Source organism: Enhydra lutris, unplaced genomic scaffold (assembly GCF_002288905.1).
Source record: "Enhydra lutris kenyoni isolate GAN:26980312 unplaced genomic scaffold, ASM228890v2 scaffoldscaffold5, whole genome shotgun sequence".
Taxonomy (NCBI): domain Eukaryota; kingdom Metazoa; phylum Chordata; class Mammalia; order Carnivora; family Mustelidae; genus Enhydra; species Enhydra lutris.
This window is the reverse complement of record NW_019154089.1, coordinates 35979378-35994762: the sequence shown is the minus strand read 5'-3', so window position 1 is coordinate 35994762 and position 15385 is coordinate 35979378. Positions and strand designations below refer to the sequence as shown.

The following is a 15385-nucleotide window of genomic DNA, read 5'->3' as shown; positions in this document are numbered from 1 at the left end:
GTGGGCAGGGCAAGGGAGGATATGGGGAGAGATGCCTCCTTTAGGGACCTCAGATTTGGGTTCTTTGGATTATGGAACTCTAAACAACCGATCAACTTTCAACAACACCCCCATGTAGTCAACTGTCTTGTCCAGCCAGCAAGCCAATCAGCTATTGAACAAACTTGCATCCAGAAGGCTGTCTATCCACTCATTCTCAGTCATGTCACACCATTCCATTCATCCGTCTCCCTTCAAATCCATCACCCTATTCACCCATCCTCCATCAGATGACCTGTTCCATCAGCTACCCATCATCTATCAATTCAACCAACCCAACCATTCATCCTCTATGAACATAACCATTCCACCCATTCATTTCATCCAGTCGTTCTAACAATCAGTTCAACAGGTTTGTCCCCATTTCTCTCCCATCTTCTCCATAGCACACCCATCTTCCTCCCCCACACCACCGTCCAAGCTTCAGCAACATCAGTCCAACTGGGAGAGAACTTCAGTGTGACCTGTATGTCTCTGGGTGAGCCGGAAATTGCTGTGGGCTTTGTCTGGGGGAATATCCAGGGCAGAGAGGAAGAAAAGGCTGCAGATGTGTGTCTGTGGTGATGGTGTATTGGCCAAGAGCACGAGAGTGAGGGTCGGGAGTGATCATGTCCAAGTGGAACCACTGCTGGACTGCTACTCTGAGTGACCTTGGGCCTCAGTGTCCTTGTTTAGTTTATTGTATAAAATGTATAATGTGTTCCTTTGTTAATTTGTCCAATAATAATTACTGAGCAGCCACCATATTCCAGACACTGTAGTTCGTACAGAGACCACAAGGATGAGGCACAAAGAGCTCTGGCATCTGCTATCTGCAAGCATACAGTCTACCTGGGGAGGAAGAAGTGGGAAATGACCATGATCATGGAGAGAAGACTAAACATCCCTGATGTATCAAGGATACATCAGGGCAACGTCATAGGAGCTTCTTAAGACAGAGTGGTCAGGGAGTCTTCTCTGAGGTGACATTCAAGCTGAGATCAGACTGGCCCAAATGGCATGAACACGGGGCTGGGGCAAGTGCTCGGGCCTTATGCTTTGTGTGTGTAATAAGAGATGGATGAAATCCTTTAGCAACTGTTCCCCGGGCACCTGCCGTGGGTCAGACCCTCCTAAGGTGTTGTTGGACAGGTGGCAGTGATGTTCCTTCCTCTCAAAGACCGTACCCCCATAACCCTCAAACATCTGGAGAGCAACTGGGTCACACAGTAGATCAACCAGCACCGACAACTTCAAGAATCCTTAAAAGGGCTTCTTAGAAGAGATGAAATTCAACCTGAGCCTTGGAGGGAGGGCTGGACCAACAAAGACATGGTGAAGGTGAGCTCTCCAGAGGCCTTAGGAGGGAAAGAGTGGGGGATCATTCTCCCACTTGTCCAAAATGGAAACTGAGACCCAACAGGGGAAAAGAATGCACAGATCGTTGGGAGACATGGCTTTGCTGTACTAGTCCTTCCCCAGACATGTTCTTTGGATACCAAAAAGTCCAGCCTCAAACCCCCAAAAAAGGTGTTTTTTTTTTTCTCTTACCTTGGAGACTCACAACTCACATGCACATGTGACAGACTCAGTGGTCTGAGTCTCTCCAATTTAATATGCTTGACTCAGTGTTTCCCAAACAATTTTCATAATAGAACCCTTCCCCCTTGGGGAGGTAGCACCCATTAACAACCACACAAAACCAGAGTGCCTTACCGGGGGATGAGGGGGTTGCTGCTCCCAGCCAAGCTACTTCCTGCATCTCCTTGAGTTGGAGAGGAGATCCTAGCTTGTCCCCAGGGACTTGAGAAGCTCACATTTGCCACAAAGAACCTTTTCTTTCAGGTGCTCTGATCTGCGTGTGTGGATTGGATGAGTCCCTGTCCCTGAAGGAACACACAGTGTCTCTCACTTGCCTGCTGGTGCCTGAGCCGGACACCTGGGCTGGCTGATGAACAGTTACTTTTTTTTGTCCCGGCAGTTGGGCTGACCCCCGACATCAGGGAGTAGGCCAGTGTCGTTTGCCAAGAGAGCCGGGTGTGGCAGGAGGCAGGCAGCACCCTGTATGTGGAAAAGGCCCTGGGCTGGGGACCCAGGCATCTACTCCTGCCAGCCCACCAACCTTCAGGGCACGGGGACTGCCACCATCTGTATCCGTGTGACCAGAAGCCCTCACGTCTCCCCTGCTGCTTCCTAGCTCCTTCCCTAGCTGCCGGCATGCTGGTGTGGAGCAATGGGCCCAAACAGGGGTAGGTAACCATGTGAACCTTGGTGTTTTTGACGCCAAGGAGTTGTTACTCCCAAAAGAGTGCAAAAAGAACCTTTGCACTCACACCTTATACTCTGCCCGCACATCACTGTTTCCACGCCTTCCATCAACCTCACAGTCTCCCTCCAAGCCCTGAGCTGTTCTGATGGCCAGCCTTCCCTCCAACATCAGCCCCCACTCCAAGGCTGGGCAGAGCTAGGGCCAGTGGGGTACCAGTACCCCAGGAGGGAGCCCAGAGCCACTGGCAAGTCACTCAGGCCCAGGACACATTGCCCAATGGACCCTGGTTCCTCAGTGAGGAGTCCCCTCCTCTCTCAGGAAAACACAGGGGCCAAATAAACACAATGCCATGGTTCCCACGGCTTGTCTCCCCAGGGTGAGGGTGTGACCACAGTTCATCTCCCTGCCTCCGCCATAGGCTACAGGAGGGAAGCCCTGCTCCCCACAACTTGCCCCTTCTCCAGCCTAGCGCTTCTCAATTAAAACGATGCTTTCTAAAGTGCATTCTGCAGCCTGAAGTGCTTAGGTTGGGGTAGGACGTTGGTCAAAGGAGTTTAGAAAATGCTGGATACTCTGCTTCCTTTTGGAAATTTGCAGTTCACATTAGCACATTAAGGGTTCTGAGAAGTCCTGCACTTTGCAGATCTGTTTAACTTGACAGAATCTAGAGTTTCTCAGATTACTTGGCTACCAATTCTTTTCTTGGTCATGCCTATTAATGTGCAACGAATTAGCGTATCCCAGACAAACTTTGGGGAAAGATGCATGAAGTACATGTGTACTTCACTCCAGAGCTGTTCCCAAGGCTCCCAGATATATAACCTGTTTGCCCACAGCCAGAGAAGCAGCTCAGCGCTCCCTTAGCCCTACTAGGGGAGAAATGGAGAAAGAGAGTCACATCTGAATTCCAGAACAAGAAATGGCTGAAGACCAGGTCTGGGTTGATGGAGCTAACTTCAGTTCTACTGGACTGGCCTTTCTTACTTGCTGGTCTGGGGTCTGGGGCTGGAGCCAGGGAATCTCAGGGAAGGCCCTCCAGCTCCTGTGATTCTCAGTTTGCTCTGCTGCTGAAGAGGGATGAGAACTGGCTTCAAGAATCTTAGGTAGCTGACAGGAGGGAGTGTATGTGAGAACATTGAATTAAAATGCTCTGTGCAGGGGAGGGGTTCTCTCTACAGTGTCCAGCTGACCTGAAGCTTCCTGAGAAGAATATTAAATCCACAGATAGTCTGGGCTGCACAGGCCTGCCAAGGCTGGTTTCTCCAGCCACCCCTCTGCACTGATGGGGAAGCTGAGGGCCCGGCTCTGGGGTCCTGGCACCTGGCATCAGGCGTGGTAGAGGGAGTAAAGGTAGGGAGCAGGAGGAAGAGAGAAACCAGAAGTTGGGGGGCGGGCAGGTAGAGGAAGGTAAGTCACACGTCTGATTTTTCCAGAGCCTGAGGAGAAAAACAAGCACAGCGAGCTAAGAGCGGGATGACAGCTGAGGTCCTGGTCCTGGCTTTGTGGGCTCCACTCCCCCCGTGGTTTCCTCATCTCTACAGGGATGAGGTTCTAGCTCCGGCAGCTAGGTGTCTCCAGACCCACGAGGTGGCCCTGAGACAGAGAGACCTGGAGGGCTGAGGGAGTGAGCCTTGCCTGGTCAGGGAGGAGGATATCTGGTGTATCCCCTGGGCTGACCAGACTCTGGGACCAGAAGCAGTGGCATACCCCAGGTCATGTCTACCCCCTGCTTTGGCTGGTTCGGGCCCTGGCACCGCCAGCCCGATGGGCCTCCAGCAGCCCCCTTTCCAGCTGCCCACCTTTCCCTGTTAATTCCCAGGGTCTGGCCCACTTCCTCCCCTGTCCCCAGCCTCCTGTCTGACCTTCAAACAAACCTAGAATAGGAAATTGTAGAGACTCAAGTATCATTCGTTCAGTTCCCCTGCCTGTTTTAGAGGACAGGTAAACTGAGGCTAAGGGAGGGTCTGAGCAGAGGCGAGAACGTCTGGGGAAAGCTACCAAGTCAGGACCAGGGGGCTTGTCTCCTTGTCAGATGACCTCAGCCGCACTGCCCCTGGAAAAAGGTCAGGACTTCCCTGATTTGAACAGAGAGAATAGGGAGGGACGGAAGGACTCCTTTTGCTTGTTCCCCGGGCCAACTCCAGGGAAGGCACATCTGGGGCCTTCCATCACCCCATGGGTAATGCTGCATGGCCCAGGCCCCCAGGCCTCTGGGCACACACCCTGGCTCCCACCTCACTCCTGCCCTCCGCCCTTCCTGGGACAAGATGAGAGGCTCCTGCTGTCTTCTTCAGTAAGTCCTCAGGAGGGAGCCGTGACCACAGGCGTCATGGAGGGCCCAGGCCCCGGGCCCTAGCTGGCGAGGAAGGAGACCTCCGTGGGGGTGACAGAGGCCAGGGGGAAGGCAGGGGAGGCGTCGGTCCCGAGAACCCGGTACAGCAGCTCCTCCTTCTCCTGCTGGAGCTGTTGCCGCAACTGGGACTCCTTCTCCAGGGCCTCGCGGGCGAGAAGCAGGTCGTCTGAGAGCTGTCTGTGGGTGCAGACAGAGGCCCGTGTTGCCAGTGGGGAACAGCCTGGCAGCGGCTGCATCAACCAGCCCATTCCTCTAGGGGGCCTTCCACAGAGGGGCCGCCTGCCCGCATCAGGACCCCCACCACCCTGTCGTCCCTCTGGACACAAGAGGTCATTGGATCCCTTGACAGAGCAGAGTGGCCCTCACAGGTAGTCAGCTCTGGGTTCGGATCTGCCCCACCACTTAGCTGTGTAACCCTGAACAAGTCCTTGACTCCTGCCAAGTTTCAGTTTCCTCATCTGTAAAATGGGAGTGATAACAGGTGGACAGGCTCTTAGAGTAATTATGAGGCTTAGGTGAGATACTGTGTAAACAATTCAATGAATTATGTCTGACACATGATGGTGGCTCTCATTTACCAAGCCTTTAGAATGGGTTCCTTCATTCATATATACTCATTCATTCATTCCTTAGGTCACCCCAGCTAGACATTTCCTGTCCCCTCTTCCTGTATTGGGCTCTGCAGTGGAGACGACTCAGCCAGGATGGGGACAGATATCAATCAGGACACTAAGACCGAGGTTCCTGGACAGAGCTGGTCTGCTGGGATTCTTGACTGTCAAGGAAAGAGGGAGCCACATTCCCCAGAAAGGCCTGGGCCTGCCTGTCGGTCCATTTCCCAGGTTCTCCAAGACCCTCCCAACCGGAGATGTTGACCAAATGGTGGCAAGGGGAGATGGGGGCAGGGGACAGCTACCTTGACATAACCATCTGGTTGCGGGCCCGGACGTGGAGGTCCTCGTTCTCCTGCTGCAGGGTGGAGATTTTTTCCTCCAACATCAGATTTTTTTCTTTCTGTAACAAATCAGATGGCACTCAGAAAGCCACCGACCTCACATGGCACAACGGATGCCATCACCTCCCTCTTATCTGTGGTCACTGAAAGCACTGACTCAGTCTGGACTCGATGTTACATTTTGTGAAGCAGTAAGATTACTTTAAAAAACACACCCGAGGAGTGAACACAGAGCTGCCAGTTTTTAATTTTGCCACGTGAGACGTAGCAAAAAAAATATAGCCCCTCCCATCTAACATCTCCATCAGTGCATAAGGGAAAGGATATTTTTGGTTCTCCGAAGTCAGGATATAATCTATATAAATAAAATTACATGTGTCTGTTACGCTAGTGCACAAAAATGGTTCAACAAAATTCACAGGGAGTGTCTGAGATGGTCTGATTAGAATACAGTTTGTGTGGCACCCATAAGTAGGGAGATTTTTTCTGGAGTAACATAATCTCCCTCTGGATGCCGCCCTAGGTTCCCGAGGCCTCCCTTCTCCTGGAGACAAAGCCGTCAGTGTGCTCAATGCCCATCACTCCCCAGGCCTGTCCTTGATGATTCTGGCCTCCTTTCTGTCTGATGGTTCAGCCTTGCCTTCTTCCCCAGCCCCTGCCTGGCACGTAACACCTGCCAGCCTCTCCCAATTAGCCAGGGTACCCCTGGGGTCACCCAAGTTAGAGCAGCAGGAATAGCCCAGAAAAGCCCAGGGCCCATATGAGAAGGGGCCCGTTCTTGACCCAGACTGGCCGCAGACCAGCCTCAGCTGTCTCCAGGGCCAGCATGGGTGGCAGGTCCACGCGGGTGTGGCCTATGCTGGAACCTCCTCAAAGGGCCTTCCCTCCACACCCTTTACAAAGAAAATGCTCAGAGAGGCCAAGCCTGAGGCTGTGTCGCCCCCAGCTGCCAGGCACAGACCACTGTTTCCATGAGGATCAGCCGCTTGTCCAGCTCGTGAATACGCTCGTTCTTCATCTCGATGACAAAGTGTAAACTCTCCAGCTCCTGCTCCCAGAACTGGCTGGGGCTCCCATAATCCTAGACATGGATGCAGAATCATCTCATCAGACCAGCAGGCAGGGAGAGAGGGGTACGGGCCACCTGCTACTCTCCCATTCTGCCTCCAAATCACTGTCTGCCTCTCCCCAGTCACCTCCTTTCCTCGGGGCTCACGGTAAGTGCTTAACATGCTCCGTCTCCTTCCAGCTTAATAACACCCTCAGCCGCAAGCCCCGTTCCCACCCTAGATGAGGAACTGTAGTTCAGAGTGGTTAAGTTGCTCGTGCTAAGTGCTAGGTTACCTCTTTGCACCTAGTTCCTTCCGAATCCAGAGCCCAAGCACGTCACGACCCCCCATGCTTCTCTCTCAGCCTTACTTTCCCCCTCAGTGACACGGGGACCCTCTTTCTTCCAGGCCCTTGTGAAAGGAAGAGTGTCAGGTCTAGTCCTGGCCTTGAAGAGGACCCGGATTTTCCCAGTGCCCAGACCCTGACCTCCCTGGAGATTCGAGAAGGAAAACTGCCAGGTTAACTGCCACCTGCCTGGATGTGCTTCTTATAGTCTCGGCTCAAAATGGACTCTTCTACCCTCTTCATCTTGGCCTGGAAGACCTCCAGCTGTGAGGACAGTCCATCGATGGTCTCCTGGAGAAGGGAGTGGGAGGGAGATGGCCAAAGGCTAGTTCATAAAGGCTGGAGGTGGACTTCTCATCCTTGAGAGGGCACGGTTTGGGTTCTTCCATGAATCTTCACCCTGCCCTACCCACCAATGCAGGCTTGATTTGCTTCAACCCCTGCCTGAAACATACCAGCCCCATCTCTGCTCATAAAGCCTTTAAGGACTCCCAGTGCACTTGGGGACCATGTCCGGGTGTTCCAGGCTGGTGGTGCTAGCTCGACATGGAAAGCCCACCCAAGCCGGACTCTGCACTTCCTCAGTCTTCCCTCACCGTCCTCCCATTGCCAAGTATATTCTTGCCTCCTACATTCCCCTTCAAAGAGCTTCTGGCATCCTAACCTTGCCCAATACCTTCACGATAGAGCACACCTTTCATATGGCTCATGGGCCCCACCACCTGGCCTTTGCCTCCTCACCAGCCTTGGTTCCCTGGTTACTCATACTCTTCATCCCAGGGGGATCTTGAACTTTTTTCAGTTCTACAGGTAATCACATTTCCCCCTCTTCTCTATGTCTTTAAGCACACTGTTTTTTTTTTTTTTGTTTTTGTTTTTGTTTTTTTTCTACCTAGGGCACTCTTCTTACCCTTCTTCATCAGAAGAATTCCAACCCATCCTTCAGGTTCCAGCTAAGGTTTCATCCCTCTGGGAAGGCCTGACCTGATAAATTGACTCAGATGCCTTCCTTCGTGCTTCCAAAGCTCCCCGTGTATCCACCTGCCAGCCCGGTCGCACTATGGTACCTGGCCCATGAGGTCTCCAAGATCCTCCAAGCGCAGTTCTCAGAGAAATAGGCCAACCCTGATCTCATACCAAGTCCTCTGGAGCTAATAGCTCAGTCACCACATCGAGGGGCTGGATACACAGAAGACACTCACCTCTGTCCCTCACCCCTAAGTAGAGGCCAGGCGGCTTTCCCGCAGGTCTTCCCCTCCCCTGCAGAGATGGCCATGAGTTCCCTCTCACCTGCAGGGTCGCCTTGGCCTCCTGAAAGGAGTGGGTAAGGGCTTCCTTCTCCTGCTCATGCGAGGCCCGGAGGACTGTAGGGAAAGGAGACCTCCGTGAGCTCAGACACCCAGGCACTTTACCCTAAAGCCTTATGGCAGGCCCCATGAGGCCCGGAGAACCTGGGCGATCAGCTGGGGCCCACAGGGGCCGGGGGGCTGGGGATGGTCTTACTCATCCTTCATTTGCTGGGCGTGCAGCTGTGCCAGAAATATAGTCGAGATTTAATGAAAGCTCATGGAAATGGAGACAGATGATATTTGGGAGGAACCGTGAGCCCTACCAGATTGCGGGACACATCCACGCCGCACTGAGGCTGAGACCCAAAGACCCTGCGGCAAGCTTGCTCATCTGACTCGCCGGCCATGACAGTGCACAGGGCCGATGTTTTGCAAGCTGGGTTACCCAAACTTGGAAACCATTAAATCATTATTTCTCAAACCAGGGCAGAGAACTGCAGTAGGTACATTTGCTCTGGAGCCAGGAAATCTACTTTGTTGTCATTCTGCTTCTTCCACAACCGAGGAACCTTGAGAGGATCACCTCAGATATTAAAACGTTCTACTGCAGGCACCTGGGTGGCTCAGTCATTAAGCGTCTGCCTTCTTTATTTTATTTCATTTCATTTCATTTTTTCAGTGTTCCAAGATTCATTGTTTATGCACCACATCCAGTGCTCCATGTAATACGTGCCCTCCTTAATACCCACCACCAGGCTCACCCAACCTCCCACCCACCTCCCCTCCAAAACCCTCAGTTTGTTTCTCAGAGTCCACAGTCTCTCATGGTTCGTTCGTCTCCCCCTCCGATTTCCCCCAACTCCCTTCTCTTATCCTTCTCCCAATGTCCTCCTTCTGCTCAGGTCCTGATCTCAGGGTCCTGGGATTGAGCCCCACATTGGGATCCCTGCTTGGTGGAGAGCCTGCTTCTCCCTCTCTTGCTTCCCTTCCTTGTATTCCCTCTCTCCCTGTCTTTCTCTGTCAAATAAATAAATAAAATCTTAAAAAAAAAAAAGTTCTACTGCGTCAACTGTGACATGAGTTGTTCTAAGGGATGACCCAAGGATGACATGAGGAAAGGACACACAAGGGCTCCCCAGACTGGGCAGTGCTATGCAGATTTGCTATTATTCCCCCAAATCAGTGTCGTTATATTTCTTATCCCACCTACTCTACAGAGTCCCTTGTGGAAAATTCCAACTTTGTCTAAACCAAAAGAAGACAATGGGGAAGTGACCAATCAATGGGTGAGATGGGAAGTAGGACAGAGAGGACAGGAAAAAAAAAGTGTCATATGACCAAAGGCCCGGGTAGTGGGCCTGTGTCTCAGTGGGCAGTGACAGAGAGAAAACAACGTTCAGTCGCATGAATGTGATAGAGCTGTCCAAAACTCAAGAGATCAGCTGTATAAAAATGACAGGCTGAATTTTTTCCAATTATGGGCCAAATCGGTTAATTTGCCGATCAAGACAATTTCTGATTCCAGGTAAGCTGGAGGATGTACGCTCCATACAGTTTGTCCTACTCAATGTAGCTATAAAACCCAGGCAGAATGGATGGAATAGCTATTTGTAGACTCTGAACAGTAAATGGTGGCAGGGGGATGTGGCAAGAAGAACAGAATTTGAAGTAGCGTGAAACCAAGAGTTTTAAACAAGACTCAGAATCTCATGTTTTCATATATTTCAGGATATCATTTATAATTACTCAGCATGCAAATCCAAATGGCTCAGCATAAAAATCCAAAATGGCTCAGCATACAAAGAAGCAGGAAAATCTCAACTTGGCTGAGAAAGACTTTCAGCAGATGCCAACACTGGGATGCTACAGATGTTGGAATTATTGACAGAGACTCTAAGACAGCTGATACAAAAATGTCTCATGAAGTAAGGGTGAACACTCTTGAAAAGAATGGAAAAATAGAAAGCCCTAGCAAATATATAGAAGCTATTAAAAAGAACCAAAAGGAAAGTTTAGAACTAAAAAATGTAATTAATTAAAAACAACAACAACAACAACTCACTGGGTGGGCTCAGTTGCAGAATCGAGATAACAGGGATAAAGAGGCAGTGAACATGGCTGTGGATCAATAGAGATTATCCAGTCTAAACAACTGAGAGCAAAACAATTGGGAAAAAATGAACAAATCCTCAGGGACATATAAAACAATCCAAAAACGTCTAACATTTGTGTATCAAAGTCTCAGAAAGAGAAGAGAAAGAGTGTGGTACAGAAACTGTATTTGAAGAGAGAATGGTTGAATGCTTCCCAAATCTTGCAAAATATAAACCTACAGACTAGAGACACCCACTGAACCCCAAACAGGGGAAGCCCAGGAAAATCCACATCCAAACACATCTTTTTTTTTTTTTTTATTTTAAAGATTTTACTTATTTATTTGTCAGAGAGAGTGAGAGAACACAAGCAGGGAGAGAGGCAGGCAGAGGGAGAGGGAGAAACAGGCTCTGTCCTGAGCAGGGAGCCCAATGCAGGACTCGATCCCAGAATCCTGGGATCATGATCTGAGCCAAAGGCAGATGCAGACCCAGACCAAAAAAATAAATTACTTAGAGGAAACAACAGTTTGAATGGCTGTGAATTTCTTATTAGAAACCTTGGAGACTAGAGAGAGTAAGAACATAAATAGGGAATAAAAACTGCCAAAATAAAAGAACCGTAAATCTAGAATCCCATAGCCAGTGAAAATGTCCTCAGGAACGAAGGTGAAACTAAGACATTCTCAGAAGAAGAAACACTAAGATAATTTCTCATCTGCAGACCATCTAAAAGAACTGCTTAAGGAAATTCTTCAGGTCGAAAGCAAATGATACCAAAGGCAACTTCCGAACTTCAAGAGTATAGGAAGAACAACAGAACCGGTGAATGCCTGGGTAATATAATAGACTAGTCTTCTTCTTTTTCTCCCCTCGTGCTCTTTAAAATATGATTAATGGTAAATCAATGTTATAAACAGTGTAACACTGTCTGATGGGGCAGTCAATGTATGTGGATGCCATACCTAAGACCAGTACAACAAAAAGTAGAGAGGATAGGGATCTAGAGGATAGCAGGCTTTCTTTTCTTTCTTTCTTCTTCTTCTTCTTTTTTTTTTTAAAAGATATTTATTTTTTTATTTGAGAGAGTGGGAGTGCACAAGAAGGGAGTGAGGGGGACAGGGAGAGGGAGAAGCAGACTCCCCACTGAGCAGGGAGCCTGATGTGGGGCTCGGGCTCGATCCCCAAACCCAGGATCATGACCTGAGCCGAAGGCAGATATCCAACCAACTGAGCCATCCAGGCTTCTTGATGGTAGGCTTTCTACATTCCCCTGGAAGCAGCAGAATGTGAATTCTAAGTAGACTCTTAACTATTTTGTAATTCTTAGAGCAATCACACACAAAAAAAGAACTATACAAAGAGATATAGTAAAAAAGACCAAAGACAAGTTAAAAATGGAATACTAAAAAATGTTCAAATACTCCAAAAGAAAGCAGGGACAGGAATGTAGAGCATAAAAACGACAGACCTACATCCAACCATAGCGGTATGAACACAAACTAAATGGTCTAAACATGCTAAAGAAAAGACAGAGATTGTCAGACTGGATCTTTAAAAAAACACCTAGCGGGGCACCTGGGTGGCTCAGTGGGTTAAAGCCTCTGCATTCAGCTGGGGTCATGATCCCAGGATCCTGGGATCGAGCCCCACTTCATGCTCTCTGCTCAGCGGTAAGTCTGCTTTTCCTTCTCTCTCTGCCTGCCTCTCTGCCTACTTGTGATCTCTCTGTCAAATAAATAAATAAATAAAAATTAAAATTAAAAAAATAAAAAAAACCCCTCCCAGCTATGTGCTACTTACAAGAAATCCACTTTACATAGATGTCACATGTAGATCACAAGTAAAAAGGTAGAACAAGCAACATGAATCAGAGGAAAGCAGTAGTGGCTGTATTCATTTCAGATGAAGTGCACTTAAGAATAAGGAATAACATCAGGGATGAAGACATTGGCATTACATAATGATCAAGAGGTCAGTTCTCTAAGAAAACATGACAATCCTAAATGCTTGTATACCTTACAAAAGAACTTTGAGATCCATGAAGCAAAAACTAACAGAACTGAAAGGAGAAATAGACAAATATACACAATTATAGTGAGGAATTTCAACACTCTTTAGCATTCAATAGAAAAAGGAGGCATAGAATCAGTAGAATATCGAAGAACTGAGCACTGTCCATATCCTGATTTAACCACTTTATAAACTATAACCTACAGTAGCAGAATACATTTTTCAAGTGCACATGAAACATTCACAAGATAGGTCATATCCTGAGTCATAAAACAAGCCTTAACAAAGTATAAAAGGAGCAAAATACAAACTCTGTTCTCTGACCTCAATGAAATCAAACTAGAAATCAGTCACAGAAAGAGAACTACCAATCTCCAGACACTTACAAGTGTTCAATGAGCCAAAGAGGAAGTCTCAAGGGAAACTAGAACATATTTTTAACTGAACAAAAATGAAAATACAACACATCAATCTGTGGGATGCAGAAATACAGTGCTTAGGGAGAAATTGGTAGCACTAAATGCTTCTGTAAGAAAAGGAGAAAGGTCTCAAATCAGTAATATAAGCTCCTAGTGTAAGAAATCATAAAAAGAAGAGTTAACAGAATATAAAGGAGCCAGGAGAAGGAAATAAACATAACAGGAATCAATGAGATTGAAAATGGACAAATTGAGAAAAACATCAATAAAACCAAAAGCTGATTTTTGGAAAGGATTAATAAAGTTGGTAAGCCTTAAGCAAGACTGACAAAGAAAAAGAGAATACACAAATTACCAATATCAAGAAATTAAGAGGGAATATTACCACAGACACAGAAGATATTTAAAACAATAGTAAGAGATTATTATGAGCAATACTATGCATATAAATTTGACAACTTAGATGAAATGTACCAATTCCTGAAAAACCACAAACTGCCAAAACTCACGTAAGGTAAAACACATCACCTGGGCATTCCTATAATTACTAAAGAATTCAAATTTGTACTTAAATACTTTCTGGAATAGAAATGTTTGAGAACAGATGGTTTCATTCACAAATTCTATTGAACATTTAAAAATGATACCATACAAGTTCTATACAATCTCTTCCAGAAATGAAAGATGAAGGGACAGTTCTCAACTCATTCCATGGGGCAAGAAAACCTTGAAACTAAAACCAGACAGATAGTACAGAACAACAGCCCCCATGAACACAAAATATTAACAAATCAAGTTCAGCAATACATAAAAAAGAATACATTAACGTGACTGAATAGGGTTTATGCCAGGAATACAAGGCTAGTTCAAAATTTGAAATTCAAATCAGTGTAATCCACGATATTAACCATCCAAAGAAGAAAAATCACACAATTATGTGGGTCATAGATCTAAATGTAAAACTTAAAACCATACATATTTTGGAAGACAAAATAGAAGATCTTTGTTGCCTGGGGTTAGAATTTCTAAGATATGATACCTCAAGCATAATGAATGAAAGAAAAAATAATAAATTTGGAATTTATCAACATTAAAAGCTTTGCTTTATAATATACACTGTAAAGGGAATGAGAAAAAAAAAACGCTCCAGCCTAGGGGAAAATATTTGCAAATACAAAGGACTTGCATCCAAAATACATAAAGATCTCTCAAAACTCAACATAAGAACAAGCAAGCTACAGAATGGGTAAGAGATCGGAATGGACATTGGACCAGATGATACCCAGACAGTGAGTAAGCACAAGAAGAAATGGTCAACATCCTTAGTCATTACTGAAATGCAAATAAAATCCATATGAGATATCACCACACACCAGTTAGGACGGCTAAAACTTCAAAGAAAAATTGGCAAGTGTTGGGTGGAAATCCTGTATGGCTCACGGGAAGGCAGCATCATGGCCACTTAGGAAACCAGTTTCCCATTTCCCATAAAGCTCAACATATACTTATTATATGGCCGCTCTATCCTACTCCTGCATTATTTGCCCAAGAGAAATGGAAATTTAGGAACACACAGAAATCTGTACAAGAATGTTCAGAAGAGGATCTATTCACATTCACCTCAAAATGGAAACAACCAAAATGTCCTACAAGTGAAGGAGTAAACAATGGAATACAACCCAGCAGTGGGGAAAAAAAACTGAACTATGAATACATGTAACTTGGACGAATCTCAAAGACATCATGATGAGGGCTGCCTGGGTGGCTCAGTCAGTTAGTTAAGCATCTGACTTCGGTTCAGGTCATGATCCCAGGTCCTGGGAGGGTGCCCCATGTCTGGCTCCTTGCTGAGCGGGGAGTCTGCTTGTCTCTCTGCCCCTCTCCCATTCATGCTCCCTCTCTCTGTCTCTCTCAAATAAATAGATCAATAAAATCTTTGAAAAAAAAAAAGATGCCATGAGGAGTGAAAGAAGCCACTATCAAAAATCAGGTACTATTTTGTTTATAAAACAACCTTGAAAGGACAAAACTACAGGGATGGGGAGCAAATCAGTGGGTGCCTGTGTGGTAATTCCACACAGAGAAATTGGAGTAGTGGTGGAATTGAGGACAGAAAGACAGCCTGAGGGGCACCTGGGTGGCTTAGTCAATTAAGTGTCTGACTCTTGGTTTCTGCTCAGGTGGTGATCTCGGGCTCCTGGCATGGAGGCTCCCGTCAGACTCCTTCGTTCAGTGCGGAGTGCTGGGTATTCTCTCTTCCTCTCCCTCTGCCCCTTCCCCTGCTTGTGTGCTTTCTCTCTCTTTCTATAAAATAAAATAAAATAAAATAAAATAAAATAAAATAAAATAAAATAAAATAAAATCTTTTTAAAAAAGGATAGCCTGAGAGAATTTGGGGGAATTGGAACTGTTTTGTATCAGATTACGGTATGATTACGTGAATGTATACCTGTGTTAGAATTTAGGGAACTGTATACCAAAAACAGTCAATTTTACTGTATGATAATTTAAAAAATAAAAAAAAGAGAAAATAAAGGACAACAAAGCATCGTCAAAGGTGAAAACCACCACTAGCTTCTCC

At 46.9% G+C, this 15385-nt stretch overlaps 1 protein-coding gene across 1 annotated transcript in view; it reads right to left on the bottom strand.

Moving 5' to 3' along the window:
• Positions 1-1545: 1545 nt before the first annotated feature.
• The window catches only part of LOC111141238 (coiled-coil domain containing 69), a 37167-nt gene continuing 23327 nt past the window's right edge, over positions 1546-15385 (bottom strand). Inside the window, exons 5-9 of the mRNA XM_022493660.1 lie at positions 8281-8354; positions 7180-7281; positions 6557-6676; positions 5557-5654; positions 1546-4817 (exon numbers count right to left, since the gene is read on the bottom strand). Of these exons, the coding sequence (XP_022349368.1) occupies positions 4640-4817; positions 5557-5654; positions 6557-6676; positions 7180-7281; positions 8281-8354 (572 nt within the window). The 3' untranslated portion in view covers positions 1546-4639. The remainder of the gene's footprint in view (positions 4818-5556; positions 5655-6556; positions 6677-7179; positions 7282-8280; positions 8355-15385) is intronic.